At 36.0% G+C, this 19,265-nt stretch overlaps 1 protein-coding gene across 1 annotated transcript in view; it reads left to right on the top strand.

Moving 5' to 3' along the window:
- Nucleotides 1–19,265, top strand: part of CORIN (corin, serine peptidase) — a 149,237-nt gene that overhangs the window by 97,315 nt on the left and 32,657 nt on the right. Inside the window, exons 7-12 of the mRNA XM_067297158.1 lie at nucleotides 3,405–3,512; nucleotides 5,838–5,948; nucleotides 6,853–6,969; nucleotides 10,070–10,168; nucleotides 12,815–13,046; nucleotides 16,807–16,952. Coding sequence (XP_067153259.1) covers nucleotides 3,405–3,512; nucleotides 5,838–5,948; nucleotides 6,853–6,969; nucleotides 10,070–10,168; nucleotides 12,815–13,046; nucleotides 16,807–16,952 — 813 coding nt within the window. The remainder of the gene's footprint in view (nucleotides 1–3,404; nucleotides 3,513–5,837; nucleotides 5,949–6,852; nucleotides 6,970–10,069; nucleotides 10,169–12,814; nucleotides 13,047–16,806; nucleotides 16,953–19,265) is intronic.

A 19,265-nucleotide genomic window follows, 5' to 3' on the forward strand; every position in this document is an offset into this window, starting at 1 on the left:
AAAATGTTAAGACCTTTGGATTTTCTTATTCACTGCTTCCAAGTGAATTATATATCTTTGCAATGAAGTCTGTATTCGTTTTATTTACTCTGTCTGTGTGGGCCTGAGAGCTGCCATACTCTAAATGTCACTGCTGCAGCTACAGAGGTATGAATGAAAGTATAAATTGGGGCATGGATGGAAATTAAACAGTGAACTTATCCAGAGGAAGCACTGTAGGAAGAGACAGCTTTTTTCATTTCCATGAAGAGCAATGGAAGCAGTGAAACTGCCAGAGTTACAAACTGATTAGGGAGGCTAAAGGGTTGCCAGAGTACTTCATGCTGTTGCAGATTCAAAACAAATAATGTTTAGAGTTTTACTCTCAGCTGGCTATTGTTCTGCTTACGTGAAACTAGAACTTACATATTTTCATTTAGTTTTGGGTTCTTGGTATTTACTGTTTTTATGCCTCCTGCTTTTTTTAAGCTAATGAATTATTGACTACAAAACTCATGACAGCGATACTATATTATTTCATGTCCTGAAGCCCTGTTCTTGGCATTGTGCTATGAATTCTGCTTGGACTTTCTAAGATGATGTGAAACTGGTAGAAAGCATAAATATTTTTGTGGGAGAAGGGCAAGAAATAATTAATATGCATATTCTAAAGTTGACATTTGTAAAGCCATGACAGACTTCTGAAACTGGCTCTTAAGATCGCTTACTACCTTTTCTACTAACAGGTGTATCAGATTCATATGACTATTAAGGAAATGTAACAGTAAATTCAACAAGCATCAGAGCTGTGAAATCAAATCAATATCAATTTAGGTGTTGTGACCTAAAATTAGGTATCAGTCCTCAGTAGGGTGATTCAGACATCTGAAGTTAGGGAGATAGGTTCCCTGTATAGTCTTTAGAGAGCATTAAATAAGCCAGAAACACAAACCAAAAATCCCCATCAATGTAGGGAGCGTCTTAGATCTAGTGAGGAAGGGATGCTGAGGACAGGGATGTGTCCTGTCCTCAGCATCCCTGTATAGTCTCTGTATAGTCCCTAGAGAGCATTAAGCAACCCAGAAACACAATCCAAAAATCCCTATCACTCGGTAGGGAGGTTCTTAGATCTAGTGAGGAAGGGATGCTGAGGACAGGGATGTTTCTGAGCTCTTGCACTTATCTGAAACATAAGTACCTGTCTCAGAGCTACTTATTAAGCACCACCTGGAAGCAGAATGCTAAGTCCTTTTTTAAGGTTAAGATTTCTTGAAGGTAGAATTTCATTCTGTTTGAATATGGTGGTTTCTTGCCTTTGCATCTTTGACTTTCATTGACCTGGAGGGACAGAGACCCTATGGCACACCTCCTGTGAGAGTACTGTACCTGGCAGTGTATAATGTATTTAGAAGAACGCCCTTCATTTGAAGCTGTGCAGTCACAAATGCAGGAATTGCAGACCTAGAGGAGAGAGAAACAAGTGGTAGCCTGAATCTATTGTGTAGTGGTTGAACCTCTCAGCTGGGGAAGAGAGACCTAGGTTCCAGTCCCTGCTCTGTGGGCAGTTTCTGTTTCTGTATTTTGTCCAAGAAAGGGCTCAGGTAAAATGCCCGTGTGTTCCAGGAAGAAAGGGCACAAAGAACTTCCCTGATTGCAGTGGCATATCTTCAACAGGAAGGAGGGATTGTCCCCCCAGCACTTCTCTAGGCCCGGCATTCTGCCTGGAAAGGCCAGATGTGAAGGAAAAGTCTTCCAGAAGAGGACAGTGAAACTAGGTCTCCCACTTCCCAACTTTGTGTTTGTATTCAGAAGTTATTACTAATGGGACCAGACACCAGACAACCCTACTTTCTCTCCTCTCCCTTTTCCTAACTACAATGTGGATTCCATGGTTTTTATTAGAAGCTGTACTATTCATGCATTTTGAGTATTCTCAGGGAATATTTATCAGGGCTTTACTGCAGATGTTAGCCATGGAAAGAAAGGTTAAACTCACTTAGAGATGTCAGTGGTAAGTATTCCTTGAAGAGAAGGCATCAGGCCATACTCTGAGCCTAAACCTGTGTAAAACATAATTCATCCTTTGTAACTGTTGTAAGATCAAAGGCAGGCTCAAAAGCAGGGTCTGCAGATCTTCATTTTGCAGTTAGCAGCTTCAGTTCCGTCTAATAACAATGTCAGGTACTCAAGGCTGTCCCAGTAATATAGCCTCTAAAACCCACAACTTTCTTTGATAACATTTTGTGTATAAATATTTAAATATTTTGGTCTGCGTTTGTAACAAGGGCACTTTCTCCTTAGCCAGTGTTAGGAAGTTAACTGTTTACTGTACTTTTTACAAGTGTGGAAAAAAGGTTTCTATAATGAAAGACAGCTGGAAAAACCTTCTTATCAAGGTCAGAGAAATTAATGTTACTGAAATGGGGTACTCTGACTTACCAATCATTGACACACAGCCTGACACAGCTGTGTCAGGATGTGGTTGATAACATGTGAGAAAAAAGGGAGGAATCTTTTACATTATTATGAAAAGCTGTCCCTAAAAAATAAGCTCTCTGCTTATTCATCTGTCACTATGTGTTCAAAGCATACGATGATGATGTATAAGAAGTCATGAGAATGCATGTATTCATAAGGTTGATGATCTCCAATTCCAAAACAGTTGTGCAGTGTTTTTGCCTTGAACATATGATCATGGTGAGATTTTGGGTGCACAGTATGTTTTAGAAACAACACTGCTCCTGATTTATCCTCACCCTGGAGTATGTTCAGGTTCTTATTTTTCTAATCATTGACTCCAAGCAGCAAATATATTAATGGAAAAGGCATTCTACTGTTCTACCATGGATGAGACTTGGGACAAAATTGTTTATGTCTTGAAATCTTCTCATGATCATCTTTGTCAGCAAGATTGAGATATCATTCTGTTTTCTCCCAGCTCATCTGGTTGCCAGCTTATTTACCAGGGTATAATCTGTAACCAGAATTAAGTATTTCAGTTTCTTAGTGTCTTTCATTATTCATTTTGTTCCACAGCTTGAATACATTTTGCGTACTCTCTGTTTAGTGTCCCAAAAAATTTCTCCCAGATGACTTCCTTGCATTTATTAGTGTGTGGCAAATGAAAGGAGAGCAAAGAGGAATCAAATACAGTTTTTATGATGCAGGGAATTCTTTCTTCTCCTGCTGTTGATCATACAGATGAAAAGCAATTGGCAGAAACAAGATAAAAATGTCCAAAAATGTTTTTGATTTTTCTTGTTCTTCCATATTAGATTCCAAAAAAAGTGATACACATTGAGTATTATTGTAAATTGAAGGATATCTTTAGCTAATCTTTTTTTAGTTAATATATTAAAGTGTTGATATTTTATAAGAAAATAGTCCAATGTTATGTTGACATGTGGCAAAATTTTGTTTTGTAGACTGCAGTGATGATGTATTTCGTTGTAACACAGGAAAATGCCTCAATTATACCTTTGTTTGTGATGGATATGATGACTGTGGAGACCTTAGTGATGAACAAAACTGTGGTAAATGGAAGTTTTATACTTTTCTAAAGTCTTTAAGATTGTAGTATTGCCTAGGCTGGAAATAATTTTTCTTAAACTGCTTAAAACAATAATATACCTCGGTGGTGTTCTTTTTGGGCAAAGTAAAAACATTTCACACATTTTTATAAACAATTTGAAAAGGTTTAGAAAGTAGAGTTTGGGGTTAATTCAAATTTTGGAGGTAATGGTGTTTTGTAGAAATATTCTGATTTGTTATTTGTTTAAGACTTAGTCAAGATGTTATGGTTGCTTTCTTGCTCACTTGGATGAATTTAACTGAAACTAAAGCAAACCGGAAGAGTCCACAGACTGGAGATGTCAACAGTTTTACAGCTGAGCTGTTTTTACGTAAACATCATCGGGAATTTGCATATTTTGATCATGAAAATCTGCTGCTCCTTAGAATGCTGTTTTTGATTGACTTTGTACTTTCTGCCTTGTTATAATTGTCTTTCTACCTGTAATTGTTCTCGTTTTTCTCAAAAAAATGGAGTTTTGCCATAAAAAACAATAATCTTTACATATAAATATTTGAAAAATTTAAAAGGATAGAAAACCTTATTTTTCTAACTTTTGCTCCTAGGCCTGCTCCTGAGAAGAATTAAGTACTAACTTCATAATACTTCTTTAAAAGTTAAAATATTATTTTTCACTTTCTTCTTTTTCTTTTCTAAAGAAAAAGTACACAGAATTTCAAAACAAAAAATCGAGGTATAATTTTTTTTCTGAGATTTCTATTATGTTTCTTCTCCCAATTAAAAACACTCAAGGTTTTTTTTACCACTTTTCATTGGTGATGATTGGAGTTTTTCTTGTAAACCTTCTCCGATGAAAGATTTTTCTAAACATCAGTCTGAATCCTACCACACCTATCTTGAGATCATTTTTCTCTATAAAAATTTCAGATCCAACTTCTTCTGTTTGTACAGGCTACAAATGGCTTCATAGCAGGTCTGGCAGACTGGACTGCATGTGTGCTCTCTATCTGTTTCAGTGTGAAGTCGGCCAGGATGGCTTACCTGGCTGAAGAAGATGCATAAGCTAACCTATTTTATTGGCCCTGAGTCAGATGGAGTGAATAAATCACAAACTGGAACAGCAATGTTGGACCATGGTCCAAATCCTTTCTACTACTAACTTATCTGTGTTTACACTGCATTTTGAACTTGTATAATATATGGGCAGATTGTAATACTTACACTGAAATACTTTGTGTGTATAGCCAGGCCATAGCATTTCCAAGGTCAAGGCCTTAGTCCTCAGACATTACCATAAAGGCACTTTGTGAACAGTTCGTTAAGTAGGTGTCCATGGTAAACTGAGGACAATTGTGGTGCCATACCTAAACAAATATACTAATGCAGTCCAAGCAGCACAAACTGTATTCATCAAGCTTCCAGGGAGCTTGGAGTGGAGGCAGATACTTCTGTTTAAAATATTCCTTGTGAACTTTTTCTTCATGAGCTATGCTAGATTTTTACCACTAAATCTTAACTGCCTGAAACGTCTGTGTGACCAACACCTCACCTTCCATACTTAGTAAATTAGTATCTTTGATAATCAGTTTGGAGAGAAATAGAAACATGTCAAACATTTTCAACTCTCCCTCCTCCCCTCCCTGCCAAACCTCTAAGAAAAGTACACCAAAGCTAAAATGCAAATATGGTTTGGTAATGATTACTGTCTTAAGCTTGACATGCTCTAAGAGCTTTTACAACTATGTGTATTTCCTTTACTCAGCCTTCTCAACAGAATCCTTTCCTTTATTTGAGGAAACATCCTGACAAAAAGACTAAGATAAAGATTAGACTAGTTTCTTCTTAGATCTAATGAAAAATTCTGTCAATATGCAAAAACCTCAGTTTCTGACTACGTGTAGCAAATATGGCAGTTGAAAAACAATTTCTTTACTTCTTAGTAAAAGGTAATTGTAAGGAATAATTTTCTCTGATGGTAACTGAAAAAGTTGGCTTATTGAAAATCTTCCCATGAGATGGGAAGCCAGAAGATCTTTTAATCTACTTAATAAATCTTAGAATCTTGTTTATTTGCAGATGGAAATAGCTGTTCACCTGAGTGATTAAATAGACATAACACTATCTAAACAGGCAATAGTATTCACAATCACCATCTGCAAAAGAATTTGCAGATGCAGAAAAAAAATCTTACTGGAATTTACGAAGACACAGGAGTTAGCAAAAATGATCAGCTTATAGGCATAGAATAATTGAGCAAACATAGAAATTATGCAATTGCTAATACATCGTTCGGGTTTTTTTGGCCATATTTTTACATTGTATTCAGATTGTAATCCAGTGATGCATCATCAGTGTGGAGATGGAAGATGTATAACAGCTGATTGGGTATGTGATGGTGACCATGACTGTACAGACAAGTCAGATGAAATCAATTGCTGTAAGTTTCCTTAAATCTCTAGATAAGTTTTCTGTTTCTTTCATTGAAAAACAAACCCCAAATGTTATATAATAAGTATACTTGGAAAGACAAAACCATATGCTTATTTGATTTCAGAAGGTTGTAACTGGCAAATGTCCTTTCTGGTAGACAGTTGCAGCAAATATCATTAAAGATTTGTTGTGACTGCAAAAAAGTACCAGTGTTGCTTTATGTTTTAGCATTTTGTTAAATGTTAGAATAATGAATGAATGTATGTACCTCTTTAAATTGTATGACATTCTGACTTTGTGACAGCCTTCTTAGTGTCTGTATTTGACTTATCACACCTTGTCATGGTTTGAACTTCTGTCTTCTCAGCAATGATGATGATGACGACGACGACAAAGACATACACAAAAACTATACTGGAAGAATGCTGAGGTTGCAAAATAAAATATTGGGGAATTAGCAAATGTTTTTAAATGATTAAGGTTATTTTAACCCGTTTGCTTATGCACCTTTGGTTCTAGTATCTTGCCTTTTGGTGCTTGACCTTGCAACCACTATCCTGCAGTTTTCCCCAAAATCTAAGAACCTAATCCAAATAAGGGGATATAAATAAGTGAGTTAAGAAAAGGTGACAGAATCTTTATATGAGTAAAAGTTATGGGTTTTTTTCTTTGGAAACAGCTGAACCTTGAATTCAACCTGTTGCTAGCACCTGGCATATAAAGTTTAGGTCCCTAAAAATCAGCACAGTTGTAGGCTATTGAAAACACAGTTATTACAATGAGAAATGTCTAGTGACCTCAGTGATAAGCAGTGTTATTGAAGCCTCCTAACATAACTTCAATGTGATGTCCAAAAATAACTGAGACCTTCATTAACGTAAGTTAACCAGAATGTTGTCTGTCTTCTCCAGCATGTCATAGTCAGGGTCTGGTGGAGTGCAAAAATGGGCAGTGCATTCCCAGTGCATTCCAGTGTGACGGAGATAATGACTGTAAAGATGGAAGTGATGAAGAAAACTGCAGTGAAAGTAAGGATATACCTCATTGTACTCTTCTTATTGAACCTATCAGTGCCTGCTTTATTCTGAAGTGCCTTTAGCTAAAACTATCTGACAAATGGACCTACTTTGCCTTTCAGATAACACTTACTAAGGTGGTGTAATCTCTGCTTTCACAAAGGAGTTTGTAAGCAGAATTTTATTAGTTGCTTTCACAAAAAACCTGTTTTCATAGCTGGGGCATTTGAAGGTATTTTTCATATGTGGATTCTCTTGCCTCTCATAAGGTATAGATTCACATTGCAGCCTTTCCTTCAGTGGGGGAATTATTAATATCTTTCTCATCTGACTCTTATTTTCAAGAAACTTTTAAGAATTCAGTTCATTTAGAAAACTTGAGTGTTCCATCAGACGTAGTCATAATAGGACAACATATTCAGAGGTCATTAGAATAGGACCGATAAGTTAGCGTAAGATAAGTACACAGTGTGATTATATAAAGCTGATTTGCTTAGGAAACCAGGCTAGAAAAAATCCTTTCATATGTGTTTCTTCTCAGTTCCTTCTGTCCTTGTTAAGTTCTCTGGATCTTCATATGACAATTTAAATATCTCTATTCCAAAAGATAACTGAGAATATAAAACACAGAAATTACCATAATTCTTCTCTGCAACGCATGATGAATTTGCAAAATACTCTTGCAGGAAATTTCTTCCAATTCTGACTCTGGCAATATAAAAATCTAGGACCAAGTTCTGACTGTGTAATCTCACAAAATGCTCAGTTTTTATTCTTCATCTTTCCTGGTGCCCATCCTCAGTTTTATTCTATGTATTTCATCACCTCTGTTTCTCTTGCTGATAACTGTTAATGTGAAAGAGATGAGACAAGAGAATGGGATAAACTGGAAAGTACAAAACTGCTTAGAGCCTTCTAGAAGCAACCATTTCAAATTTTCAAATTCACCCAACTTTAGCCTCTTAAAATTATTTGTCCCTAGTAAAAGAGAATTTCACTGAAAACCTTGATGTATGATCTGGGCTAAAAGTCAGTGGTGTATTTGTTTCTCACTGCTTTTTGCCTCTGTGGCAGTTGAAGAAATGTTTAAAAATCCTTTCTTTGGTAAAATGAAGAGATACATATTCAAGGATACTAAATACAGAAAAGCAAGAAGGGGTCATAATTATGTAGTCAATGTTCTGCCTATATCCTAAAAGATTTTTCTTCTTAGCATTAAATTGCAATGTTTTTAAATAAGAAAGTTTTCCTTGCTTTCTGTTATTTATTCCTAAATATTAAAAAAAATCTGCCTAATATTTTGCAACATTCTGTAGTGCAGAAACCTTCCTTTAATAGAACCATAGCTTGTTCTGCCTCAATTTGATTGAGAATATGTAGGCAGAGTTTGGCTTTACTTTGGGTAATTGTAGATGATTTCAGCAACTAGAGAAAATGTAATAGGACATGCACTAAATGCAAAGACTTTTCTTCCCCACAAGTTATGGAATTTAGATATGCCTAGCAAAGGCAGTGAAGTTGGTGCTGAAGTGATCTGGAATATTGGTTTTGCTACAAACACAGTAAATATGTGAAATCAGCATAGAAATGTGAGCTTGAGATGTAATCACTTGTTACTTGTCCATATAAGAATACAAAGCCCTTGTGTACAAGGATATACATATAAGGATTACAAATGACCATTAGCTTCATCTGTGCCTGAATGAGAAAAATAGTTTCTTTCCCTATATACCTTAAGGAAATGTAATTATGGCATCTATTGACATTACTGCTGTCATTTATTTTGTGAAAATAGAAATCTAATATAGATGTACTGACAGCTGGGTCTGTAATCCCTCCAAAAGACAGAGTAGTGTGTGTTTATAGAAATTCAGCATTGACTGTGCTGGGATTAGAAGACTCTACTGTAGCACAGAGAGTTTTTTGAAGAGTTGAGACTCTCCCATTGAGGGAAAAGAAGGAGATGGAGCAAACTTTTAAAATGCAAAGATTTGTAACAGTTTTAGAAGTCAAAAAGGTTTTTTCTGCCTTTCAAGTTCCATTTTACAATTAGATGTTTCTGTAAAATATGACAGTCAATTGTGACAGCAAAAGAAAGTATCTCCATTGCTTCAGGGTATACCACATAGGAAGCAAAGTTGACTCACAGAGATATGGATAGATATGCCTACCTCATTAAGCTGTATAAACTAGATTGTCAGTCTTTGGGAGAAGGTACTGGTTTCTTCAGGGTCTCTATGTGCCCAGTTCAAGGATGTCATGACCAACTGATTAATGCTTGTGGGCAGTAGTACAATACAAACACTGAGCAAAAGTTGCAATAAACTATTTTAAATGGGATGAGGTGATAAAATCCAAGCTATTCAGTCTTTGTGTTCAGGAATATTCAATCAAATTATTGATTTTGCAAAAATCATATGAAGGAGAGATGTTGTGTATCTGTGCCTTAGCAGAGATTTTAAAGGTTTTGAGAGGAGCTGGTATGGCTATGAGACAGAGAGAAGGTCAGGGGGTTGTCAGAGAAATTGATTATCCAGATAACGTGTTCAGAAGCTTTTGGATGAAGGGCTGTTTTCTGTTATTTTAACATCCATCTTTAGAATCATAGGATTTTTGTCTGTTTGTTTTTTAACTAGCCAAAGAAGGGCAATAAAGCTTCAGTTCTGACGACCTTTCTTCAGGATAGTTTTTATTGTCCACCAAAACAATCATAAAATGAAAAGCAGATCAACTGAACTGGAAAATAATTTCCAGAGGGTATTCTCTTTTAGCTAGGACCTATTGTTCCATTTGAAATCTGATGAACATGACCTTTAATTCTCTGCCACAAGCGGGATCATGGTGAAAGGCTTTCAGAAATCCACACCTCTCATTCAGAAACTGCGTTATAATTTCTCTCATTAAGTGTAGGGGTAAAGAAAAGTGAAAAGCATCTGGAGATTGCTACACACTTTTCTTCCTTCAAACTTTAAAGTGTTGCAAAGTACTTATTGCATTATGTAAAGGAAATACTTAATTGTGATGAGTCTCCCTGTATTTTCTCACCACTACACTCCAGTTATTTTTAATGACCTGGTAAATCATTAGAATAGTAAATTTCTCTTTTCTGCAGGTCTAACCCTCTGTCAGGAGGGAGACCAGAGATGTACTTCCTGTCCTGATCCCTGTGGATCTTCTCTCTGTGAGATGAGAGACAGCCAGACAAACTGCAGTAAGTAGGTCACATGCTTCATACTGTCACTGTTTTGGGGTATTTTAGAGTGTAATAAAGATGCAGGGCAGGACTTAGTAAGTAATACTTTTATTTACTATCTAATGCCCACATGTATAATGATTAAGTGTTGAAAATTGCCTAAGTGCAAACAAAAGTTTTATCATAACTCTTGATTGTAGACATAATGTACTAAGAGATACTCATAAAATTTGAAATGGAGATTCCCCCCCCCCCCGTGAATTTTTGATACATTATTATTGGGTGTTTACAGTTGCTCTTCTTCTTAACATTAAATGTAATTCAGTGTATACACAAAGGAAACAACATAGTGCAAGTGCAAGCTACTCATTTATTTTCAAAATATAAGAAAGAGTGATACTGTTTAGTAGTCTGGAGAAGGCCCTTTTGCTTGGGAAGAATTTTGATATTCAAACTGGCAAAACTAGTTGTTCTTCTGACTGATTCATACTGTAGGAGATCAGGGCCTTCCTCACAGCATATCTTCCTTTGTGTGTCCTGTGCTGTACCACACCATGCAAGCTTCCTGTACCCACCACTTGCTTGCTTCTGAGTGGCTCTCTTTCTCACCTGTGCAATGCAGCACTGTGAACAGATGCTCAAGTGAAATCTGTTGGGCTAGGTTTTGAAACTGGAGTAGAACTGAAGTCAGAATGATTGATTAATTAAAACTTAGCAATGTATTAATAGAATCTCATCAGTTCAGGTCACCTTAGCACATGGGCTACACAGCAAGCTTGCCTCACTTACATATGAATGTGTAGATATATCCTATAATGGTTTTGTGGGTCTGAGCAATTATCTCTCCAAGGTACTATCTGGTACTACATGGTAGCCTGTTTGGATAATGTTAACAAGATGCTTTATTACGTTATGTAGAACCATGGAATAATTTCAGTTGGAAGAGACATCTGGAGGTCATCTAGCCCAAACTCCTGCTCAAAGCAGTGCCAACTAGATCAGGTTGCCCTGGACCTTGTACAGTTCAGTTTTGAATATAGTCAAAGATAGGCAACCTGTTCCAGTGTTAGACTACCCTTATGGTAAAACTTTTTTTCCTTATATCATGCCAAATGGAATTTGCTGTATTCCAACTTGTCTGTTGCCTCTCATCCTACCTCGGTGCCCTTCTGAGAAGAGTCTGGCTCCATCCACTTTACACCCTACCATAAGATAGTTGTTAAGAGCAGTAAGATCTTCCCTTAGCCTTCTCTTCTTATGGCTGAATGAACCCTCATGTCACAGCCTCTGCTTGTGTATGATATGCCTCAGTCCCCCAACCAGCTGGGTGGTCCTCTGCTGGCCTCACTTCAGTCTGTCAGTATCCTTCATGCATTGGGAAGTCAAAAAACTGGACACAGTACTCCGGATGTGCTCTCACTAGTGCTGAATAAAAAGGAATGTCAGCCAGTCATCCTGTCACAGACAGCAGTCAGGTTAGTCAAGGATGATTTTCCCATGGTAAATCCATGCTGGCTTTTCCCAATCAACTTTCTGTTCTTTCATGTGCAGACATGGCTTCCAGGAGGATTTGTTTCCTAATCTTCCTGGGGACCACGGTTAGCCTGACTGGCCTGCAGTTCTCTGGATCCTCCTTCTTGTCCATCTTAAAAATATATGGGATGTTTGCCTTTTCTCAGTCATCAGGAACCACCCCTGATTGCCATAACCTTTTGAAGATGAAAAAGAGCAGCTTTACGATGACATATATGTTTCCTCATCACAGTATGGGCAATAATCTGTAATTCTCAACAGGAATAACACATAATCTGAATTAGATATCTAGACCATCTCTCTTTCTCCCTTTCTGGTCCAGTGCATATTTAATTGTTTTTACACAATGGAACAGCAAGAGAATTTGGGAGACATTTTCTTGCATAACATCTGGAAGTACTATTGTCTTCATGTTATTTTTGCTGTTCATAGTTTGACCAGAGTTATTTCATCTTCAGTCAGAAATGAAAATTCCCGTGGCAAATTTCAATTTTGACAAAGCAGCATTTTCTGACCCAAATAACTCCTTTGTTGGAAAATTACTGGCTAAGCCTAGGCTTTCATAACATTGAATATGATGGATGCTCTCCATATGTAATGATCTGTGATTGGTTTAGGCTGGCACTGTAATGCAGTTACAACATTTTTAGAATAACAGAACAAATATCCTATTCACTGCTGTTGAAACTGTAACTGAGAGAACTCAAAAGAGTTGCTGCAGGTAAATTATACATCTTCATATCTAGTATAATCTCTGATTTTACTCTATGTGGAACTAATTCCTATATAGTATGTAGAGCAAGTTAATAATAAAAATATTAAGACATTAAGAAGCTTGGTTTAAAAACAATAAATTTGTTTTTAAAGAATGGTTTATTGTACTCTGTTAAAGTTAAGATGTTACCCAGGAAGATATTAGTAAGGGAATAGTCTCTGAATGAGTTATTAAGTCAAAACCTCCTTTCTTTACTGATATGAGTAGGGTACATATGGAGTCTTGAGCACTGCAACTTATATTTCTCATGACCTACTTCCTGACTGGTTAATTTGTTAAATATTTATGCAATTCTTCAGGATTTCATCTAATCTTACACCATTTATGGATTGTTCTTTTTTATTTTTTCCTGAAAGGTCACTGTGAACCAATTACTCTGGAACTCTGTATGAACTTGCCTTACAACTATACTAATTATCCAAACTATCTGGGCCACAGGACTCAGAAGGAAGCCTCCATCAGCTGGGAATCTTCTCTTTTCCCAGCCTTGGTTCAGACCAACTGCTATAAGTACCTTATGTTTTTCGCCTGTACAATTTTAGTACCAAAATGTGACCCCTATACAAATCAGCGGATCCCACCTTGCAGGTACAATACTTTTCCTAATTTAATTCATGACTAACATTGTCCATCATATTAGTCTTTCCCAAATTTCTGCTTCCATTGAAAATGTCAGAATTTTTGCTTTGGAATTCCATAGCAACAGGTATAGAATCATATTTTGTAAGATCATTAAATGTAGTTTATTACATGCATTTCATTAGTTTCTGAAATTTTCAAAACAAGTAAAAGAATGGCAGTTCAGTTAATTTTCAAAATGTCTATATTGGGTAAGTGTATGAAGTATTTTCCATTTCTGTGTGTTTGATTAGAACTGCACCGCTATAAAAGGTATTTAAATGTAGAAAAATTAGTTTAATTTGAAACATAAGCATTTGTAGTAGTTCTTTGCCTTTGTGTCACTTGATCTATACAAAGCCTTCTCCAAATACTATTAACAAAAACTGATTTTAATCCATGCTTACCTTTCTAAAGTAGAGAAGTGCCATAGAAAAATATAGTCCAGTTTTGCCACATCATTCTTTATTATATACTAACTTATGCTTTACACTTGTCAGATTAACTTTTCATCTGTCCTCATTGGTTAACATTGCTGTTGTCTACTGTATTGAAAGAAGACTGTATTGGAAATTGCAATACATGTGCTGAGACATCCCACCATGTAACATTGTTGACAAATAGAAAATATTTGTCTAGTGATAGACTTAGTGCAAATTAAGAGTGAGACACAGGGAGATTTACTAAGATACTGCTTAATTCTCACACAGAAACCTAACAAGAAAGTTAGAATATTGTATATGGGATAGATGCAAAGGACAGGATTTAAAGCTCTACTTTTATAACTGTCTTATCTGAATCCAGATCAACTTAATCACAATTTGAAGCTCCTGAGAGCAGAATATTGCATTCTGAGCACACATCACACACTCTGAGCACATTCTGAGAATCTGCTGCTGCCTTTTCAAAACAATTGTCTTGTTCAAGGATAGCAGTGATTAATGGAGCTAAACAGGACACATATATTGCTTTACTTGTCTTTTCCAGTAAATATGAAACTGAGTTTGGCTAATGCAGTTTTCCAGTGATAAGCTTTCCAAGTCAAATTATACTTTCCAACCATGAATTGCAAATTCAGATTGTAATTCTGCATCTGTTATAAAATATATTTATCAGAGACATATTAGATTTTTTGATACTGGTCACACTGATCTGTTCTTTCCATTCTAGGTGGTACTGCCCAATGATTTTAATTCTACTCCCTCTGTATAAAGATATTTGTGTATATACATGTGCATATATATATATATATATAATGTATATATACTCCCTCTGTCTCTTTGTAAAGGTTCTCATCATCTTTTTGCTACTAGTTTGATCATCATGATTTATTTTTTAAATATAAAAGTCTTCCATGAGGTTTGTTAAAGTAAGGAGCACAGATTAACAGATTTTTTGAAAGATCAGATATGGCTGTTATTCAGGCCATTCGGTCATCTAGCAAGTGCACTTTCAGATTCTGAATAGTATTCTTCACCTGTGATAAGACATTGGTAAAATTAGTCCAGGTGTGGTGAAACGATCCTTGAAGCTAAGTATGTACTGGGTTCCTGTTGACTTTAAATGGAGTTTTGTAGCAGAAGCATATGTGGAATAAACACAGAAATTCCTGTTTTCCTATAATTACACATGATATTAACTATGGATTGATTCTGTGAGATGCTGAGCAGATTCCAGAGATGCTGGGTTTCGCTTCATCCCAGTAAGACTATCAGATGTTTTACACTTTCCTCTGCAGTATATATGATAAATAAAACACCTAACAGTCACAATGTATTGCAGTACTCAGGTCTTCATTCCAGCTGCTCAGCGCAACAGTGAATCATCTGGTGCAGAAAAACATCGAGCCTCCTTCTTGTAATCTCCTGAAACAAAATTAAAATTAAAGATAATAATATATTGCTCTCTCAAATGAGGATAAAACAGATCCTTTAGCTGATCTGTATGTGAGGTTTTGGTCACTCCATTTCCTGAAGCTTATTGCAGGAAAAAAATGGTCCATTGATCAAAATATTAAAGGAAAATGATGAGTGGAATAAAATGTCTTCCATGAAAGGAGAGTTTCTTCCTAGAAGAAAGATCTGGAAAAGTTGATTAGATAAAAGGCAATTTAAAAGTGTTGTGAAGGAAACTGAAAAACATATAAATGGATAGGATCCTCCTATTTAATATTTTTCAACATATAAGAACAAAGTGGGCATTTCTTTGAAACAGTGAGTCCAAGTTATAGGTTTAGAAAGTATGGTCTACAGGGAATGACTGAATGAGTTGCTGAGTCTAGAGACAGGAGAAGACTATAGAGAGGCATTATAGCTTTTGAATAGGTAAAGGCAAGCTTCAGACAGAAAAGTAATGAATTGTTCACTGTGTTCACCAATGTTGAACCAAGAAGTAATGGATTTAAAGTATATATAGGCCAGATATTAAGAAAATGGTAGGTATCAAGGTATTAGAATGATTGGTAAGGAAGTATATGAAAGCTTGCTCACTGAAGAGTTTTTAAGAACAGTTTAGGAAATATCTGCCAAGAACGATGTATGTTTCTGCCTGGGGGAAAGATGGAAAGGATGCTGAGGTACTTAATGCCATGTTGTCTAGTTAATATCCCACAAAAATGAAGAGCGGTGTTTATAACTAATACCATAACTATTGAACTCACTGAAAAGAGACAGTCGAAACAAACAGGGATTCAAAATTCCACAGCTACAAGACTGTGGTATTTAAAGGCACATCAGCCCGCAATTCTAGTCATAAGTAGTTGCTAATTGTTTAAAATGATGCTTCCCCAGTATGTTGGGGTAATTTCCTATTACGCGTGTTCTCTCTGTGCATTTGAAACATTTGACACAGGGTATTCTGAGAGACAGGATATTAATCCAGATGGTTTGAATCTAGATGGACTGAATCTAGATTGACTGAATTGATTTGGCATGGCAAGTCTTGTGTTCCTATGGTAAAAAAATGAATATGCAACAGAAGGATTATTTTTTTGCCTTTTTCTAGGTGTGATAAAGATTTCCATTGCTGTAACTGACCACACCTTCAAAACTAGATTGATCTGTGCTTTGATTTTCTCCAAAATTATAATTTTATTGAATTCACCAGAAAGTGCTTTGCTCTTTTGTTTCTTGGTTTAAGATGTGTTGTCTTTCTGGAACCACAGTTCCAGACCAGGATTGGGTCAGCCCTGCATATTCTTACTGTATCCCCTGTGAGTGTCTGAAAATGCACTCAAAATATTCAGAGCCTATGTGTTCTTATGTCCATTAAAATTTGATAGAGGCAAAACTTTCTTTTGCACTGCACTGCCCTTCAAATGCTGTCTATTGTGTTATAGTACAATGGTTTCTGAGGTAGCATTATCAGAAGAGGTAGCATTTCATTGGTATAAAATGTATTTGGCTTTTTTTCCTAAAGGACAAAAGGCAATGCTTCTTAGAAAAGGTTTGCTGCCATTTTTTACAGAGGAGAGGGAGTTTGTAAGGAGTGATACTTGTTTATTACAATATAATTCAGATAATACTTTACATACAGTAATTTAAAGACATGTATCAACAGCAGCAATATATCTTTTTATATATATATATATATTTTTTTTCTTATAAAGAAATCTGATTAACATATTTTTCCTTGCTCTTCTTTAACTTTGGCTAGGATTATTGAGTTCCAGTAACTGGGACTTCCTAAAGCTTCCTCAGTAGTTTTATGCAACTCCACTTTGTATCCTCAGGACATTATGTGAACAGTCCAAGGAACGCTGTGAGTCTGTACTTGGCATTGTAGGTCTGCAGTGGCCAGAAGATACTGACTGCACTCAATTTCCAGATGAGAACTCAGACAACCAAACTTGTCTAACACCAGATGAAGATGTAGAAGGTAACTCTTCTAAAAACATTTAACAGGAAATTAAAGATTAATTAGGTTCCCTGAGGTCACTGATTTGTTTTTTTTTTCTGTTTTCATTCTTCCCCTTCAAATTATAGTATGTCATGTAGGGTGAGTTTAAATACTGATGTGGTCAACTAGTTGTGGAAAAGATTCCAAATCAGATTTCAGAGAATTTCCTCTTGCATTCAGCTGTCAACAATTTTCAGATAAGAGGAAGTTTTTGTAAAAAATCCTATTCTAAAGAAGGATCAGTTATCCTCAGTGTGGGAAAATAAGTATTTGAGATTTGTGGCTAACAGCAGCCTACTGCCTGCCTATGTTTATACTTCATTTCTTTACCTACCTAGATGATATAATAATGCTTTCCTAATCAGGAGGCAGACTTCTGACAACATTAAAAAAGTTGAGCCCCACGACAGCTCTGAGAAAAATACTGTAGTTGTTAGTGTCTTTACCAGCTATTATTTACTCTCGGTTTTTGTTTGGGGAAGGTTTTTTAGAGCATTGTGCCAAACCAGCTTCAGTAGCAACCGACAAATTTCAGTTTCGTGAGTTCAGCCATAATACTACTCATTGTGGGTGTGAACACAGGAGAGAAGAATGGACTTGCCTTAAATGATTCTGCATAGTCTTTGTATATATAAAAAGAGCTGCTGTGCAGCTTCTCCTTCTGCCAGAGGTGAGCAGATGTGAGGTCTGTGCAGATTCTGACATGCCATTCCTTTTTCTTGTCAAAATGTCAGTAAAATAGCTGGGAAAATAGTGAGATGATGCATGCTAGAGTGCCCACAAAATGCTGATCATGTTTGGTTCTTACTCTCCTCCTACTCACCTACACAGTGATGGAAGTCTTTCCACAGTCTTTTGAACCTGAAGCAGGTGAAAGTTAATTGATTTATAGTTCTTTTAGTGACAATGTATTACTCAAAAATACAGAGAAGCATTCTGAAAAGCCAGTGAAGTGTATACAGCAGTAAGCACTCTCTTCAAGCAAAGTCCATGTGCACATATATGATTGTGAGAGTTTTATAAAACATGTAATATCATAATGAAATCCTCTGTAGTGGGACACTGAGAGACAAGGAGATAGTTTCCCTCTACAGCAATGGGATGATGGAAAGGAGTTTTCCATTATTAGAAAGCAGTATGCAAGAAATGGAAAATCAGACTTTTGGCACAACATAGCAAGTTATAGAAAAATAATGTGATTTAGTTTTCTCATTTATAAATGGCTTTTAACCTTCCTTGCTGTGTTGTTATATCATTTGTTTTTGAAATGTAACATATCATGGTTATATTTTAAATTTTACTGTACTGGACTACAGTATTCTGTTTCTAGAGTTAAATTCTGTTCACTTATTAAAATTAGAATTTCAGAAATTCTCACATTAATTAAAGGGAATCTGACTGCTAGGCTGATTGGTTGCCTATTGGTTATCATATCACTGAACAATGTTAGTTAGAAACAGTATTCCCTGAGAAATTTAAAATACTATATAAACATTTCTGAAAAAACACTTGTAACAAAAGAAATTAAGCTTCTGAGAACCTTTAAAATGTTCATGATTGCAAAATATAGGTGATCTGCCCACTTAAGCTATAATTGACAGAGAAACTACAATGTGCCTGAACTGCTTAACTTCCTTTCCAATCAGTGCTGAATCCAAGAGTACTGCTGTGCCAAGACAGCATGCATCATAAACTTAATTATTTTCATAACAACTTAACTTTAAATGTTGGCAGTATAGTTCACCATGCTTTTCTCATTAGAATGTTATTTGCTCAGGCTTCCAATTTTATTGATGACATTTTTGTTAAAACAGTTTATCAAATCCTAAAATATACCCAAGGAACTGCATGGTATTAAATATCTGAGGGATTCTGCTGGAAGAAAAAAAAGGCAACACATATATACAACATGGAGGTTGTATATCCAAGTCACTGAGCTGTACAGTGTGAAGAAATGGATGGGATTTTCAAAAGCACATAAATTAATTGTCACATAAAACCTTCTCAAAATGGTACTTTGTAAGATGCAGCAGAAGTGATGTAATGGTTAATTTGTACATTTGAAGGTGGTTTTATTAATTTAAACAGTCAGAAATTTGCTAAAATCAGAACCTTTTATCCTGGGGATCTCTTATAATCTGTTCAGCACATCAGATGATCTGTTTCTGCTTCATGTAACACCGCACTGGTGAGCAAAGTAGCTGGAAAATCTGTGCCCACAATGTAAATATTGTATGCCTGGAATTTCATAAAACTTTGAAACTTGAGAGAGGGCAGCATGTGAGGGAGAGC

This window comes from Apteryx mantelli, chromosome 5 (genome assembly GCF_036417845.1).
Source record: "Apteryx mantelli isolate bAptMan1 chromosome 5, bAptMan1.hap1, whole genome shotgun sequence".
NCBI lineage: Eukaryota > Metazoa > Chordata > Aves > Apterygiformes > Apterygidae > Apteryx > Apteryx mantelli.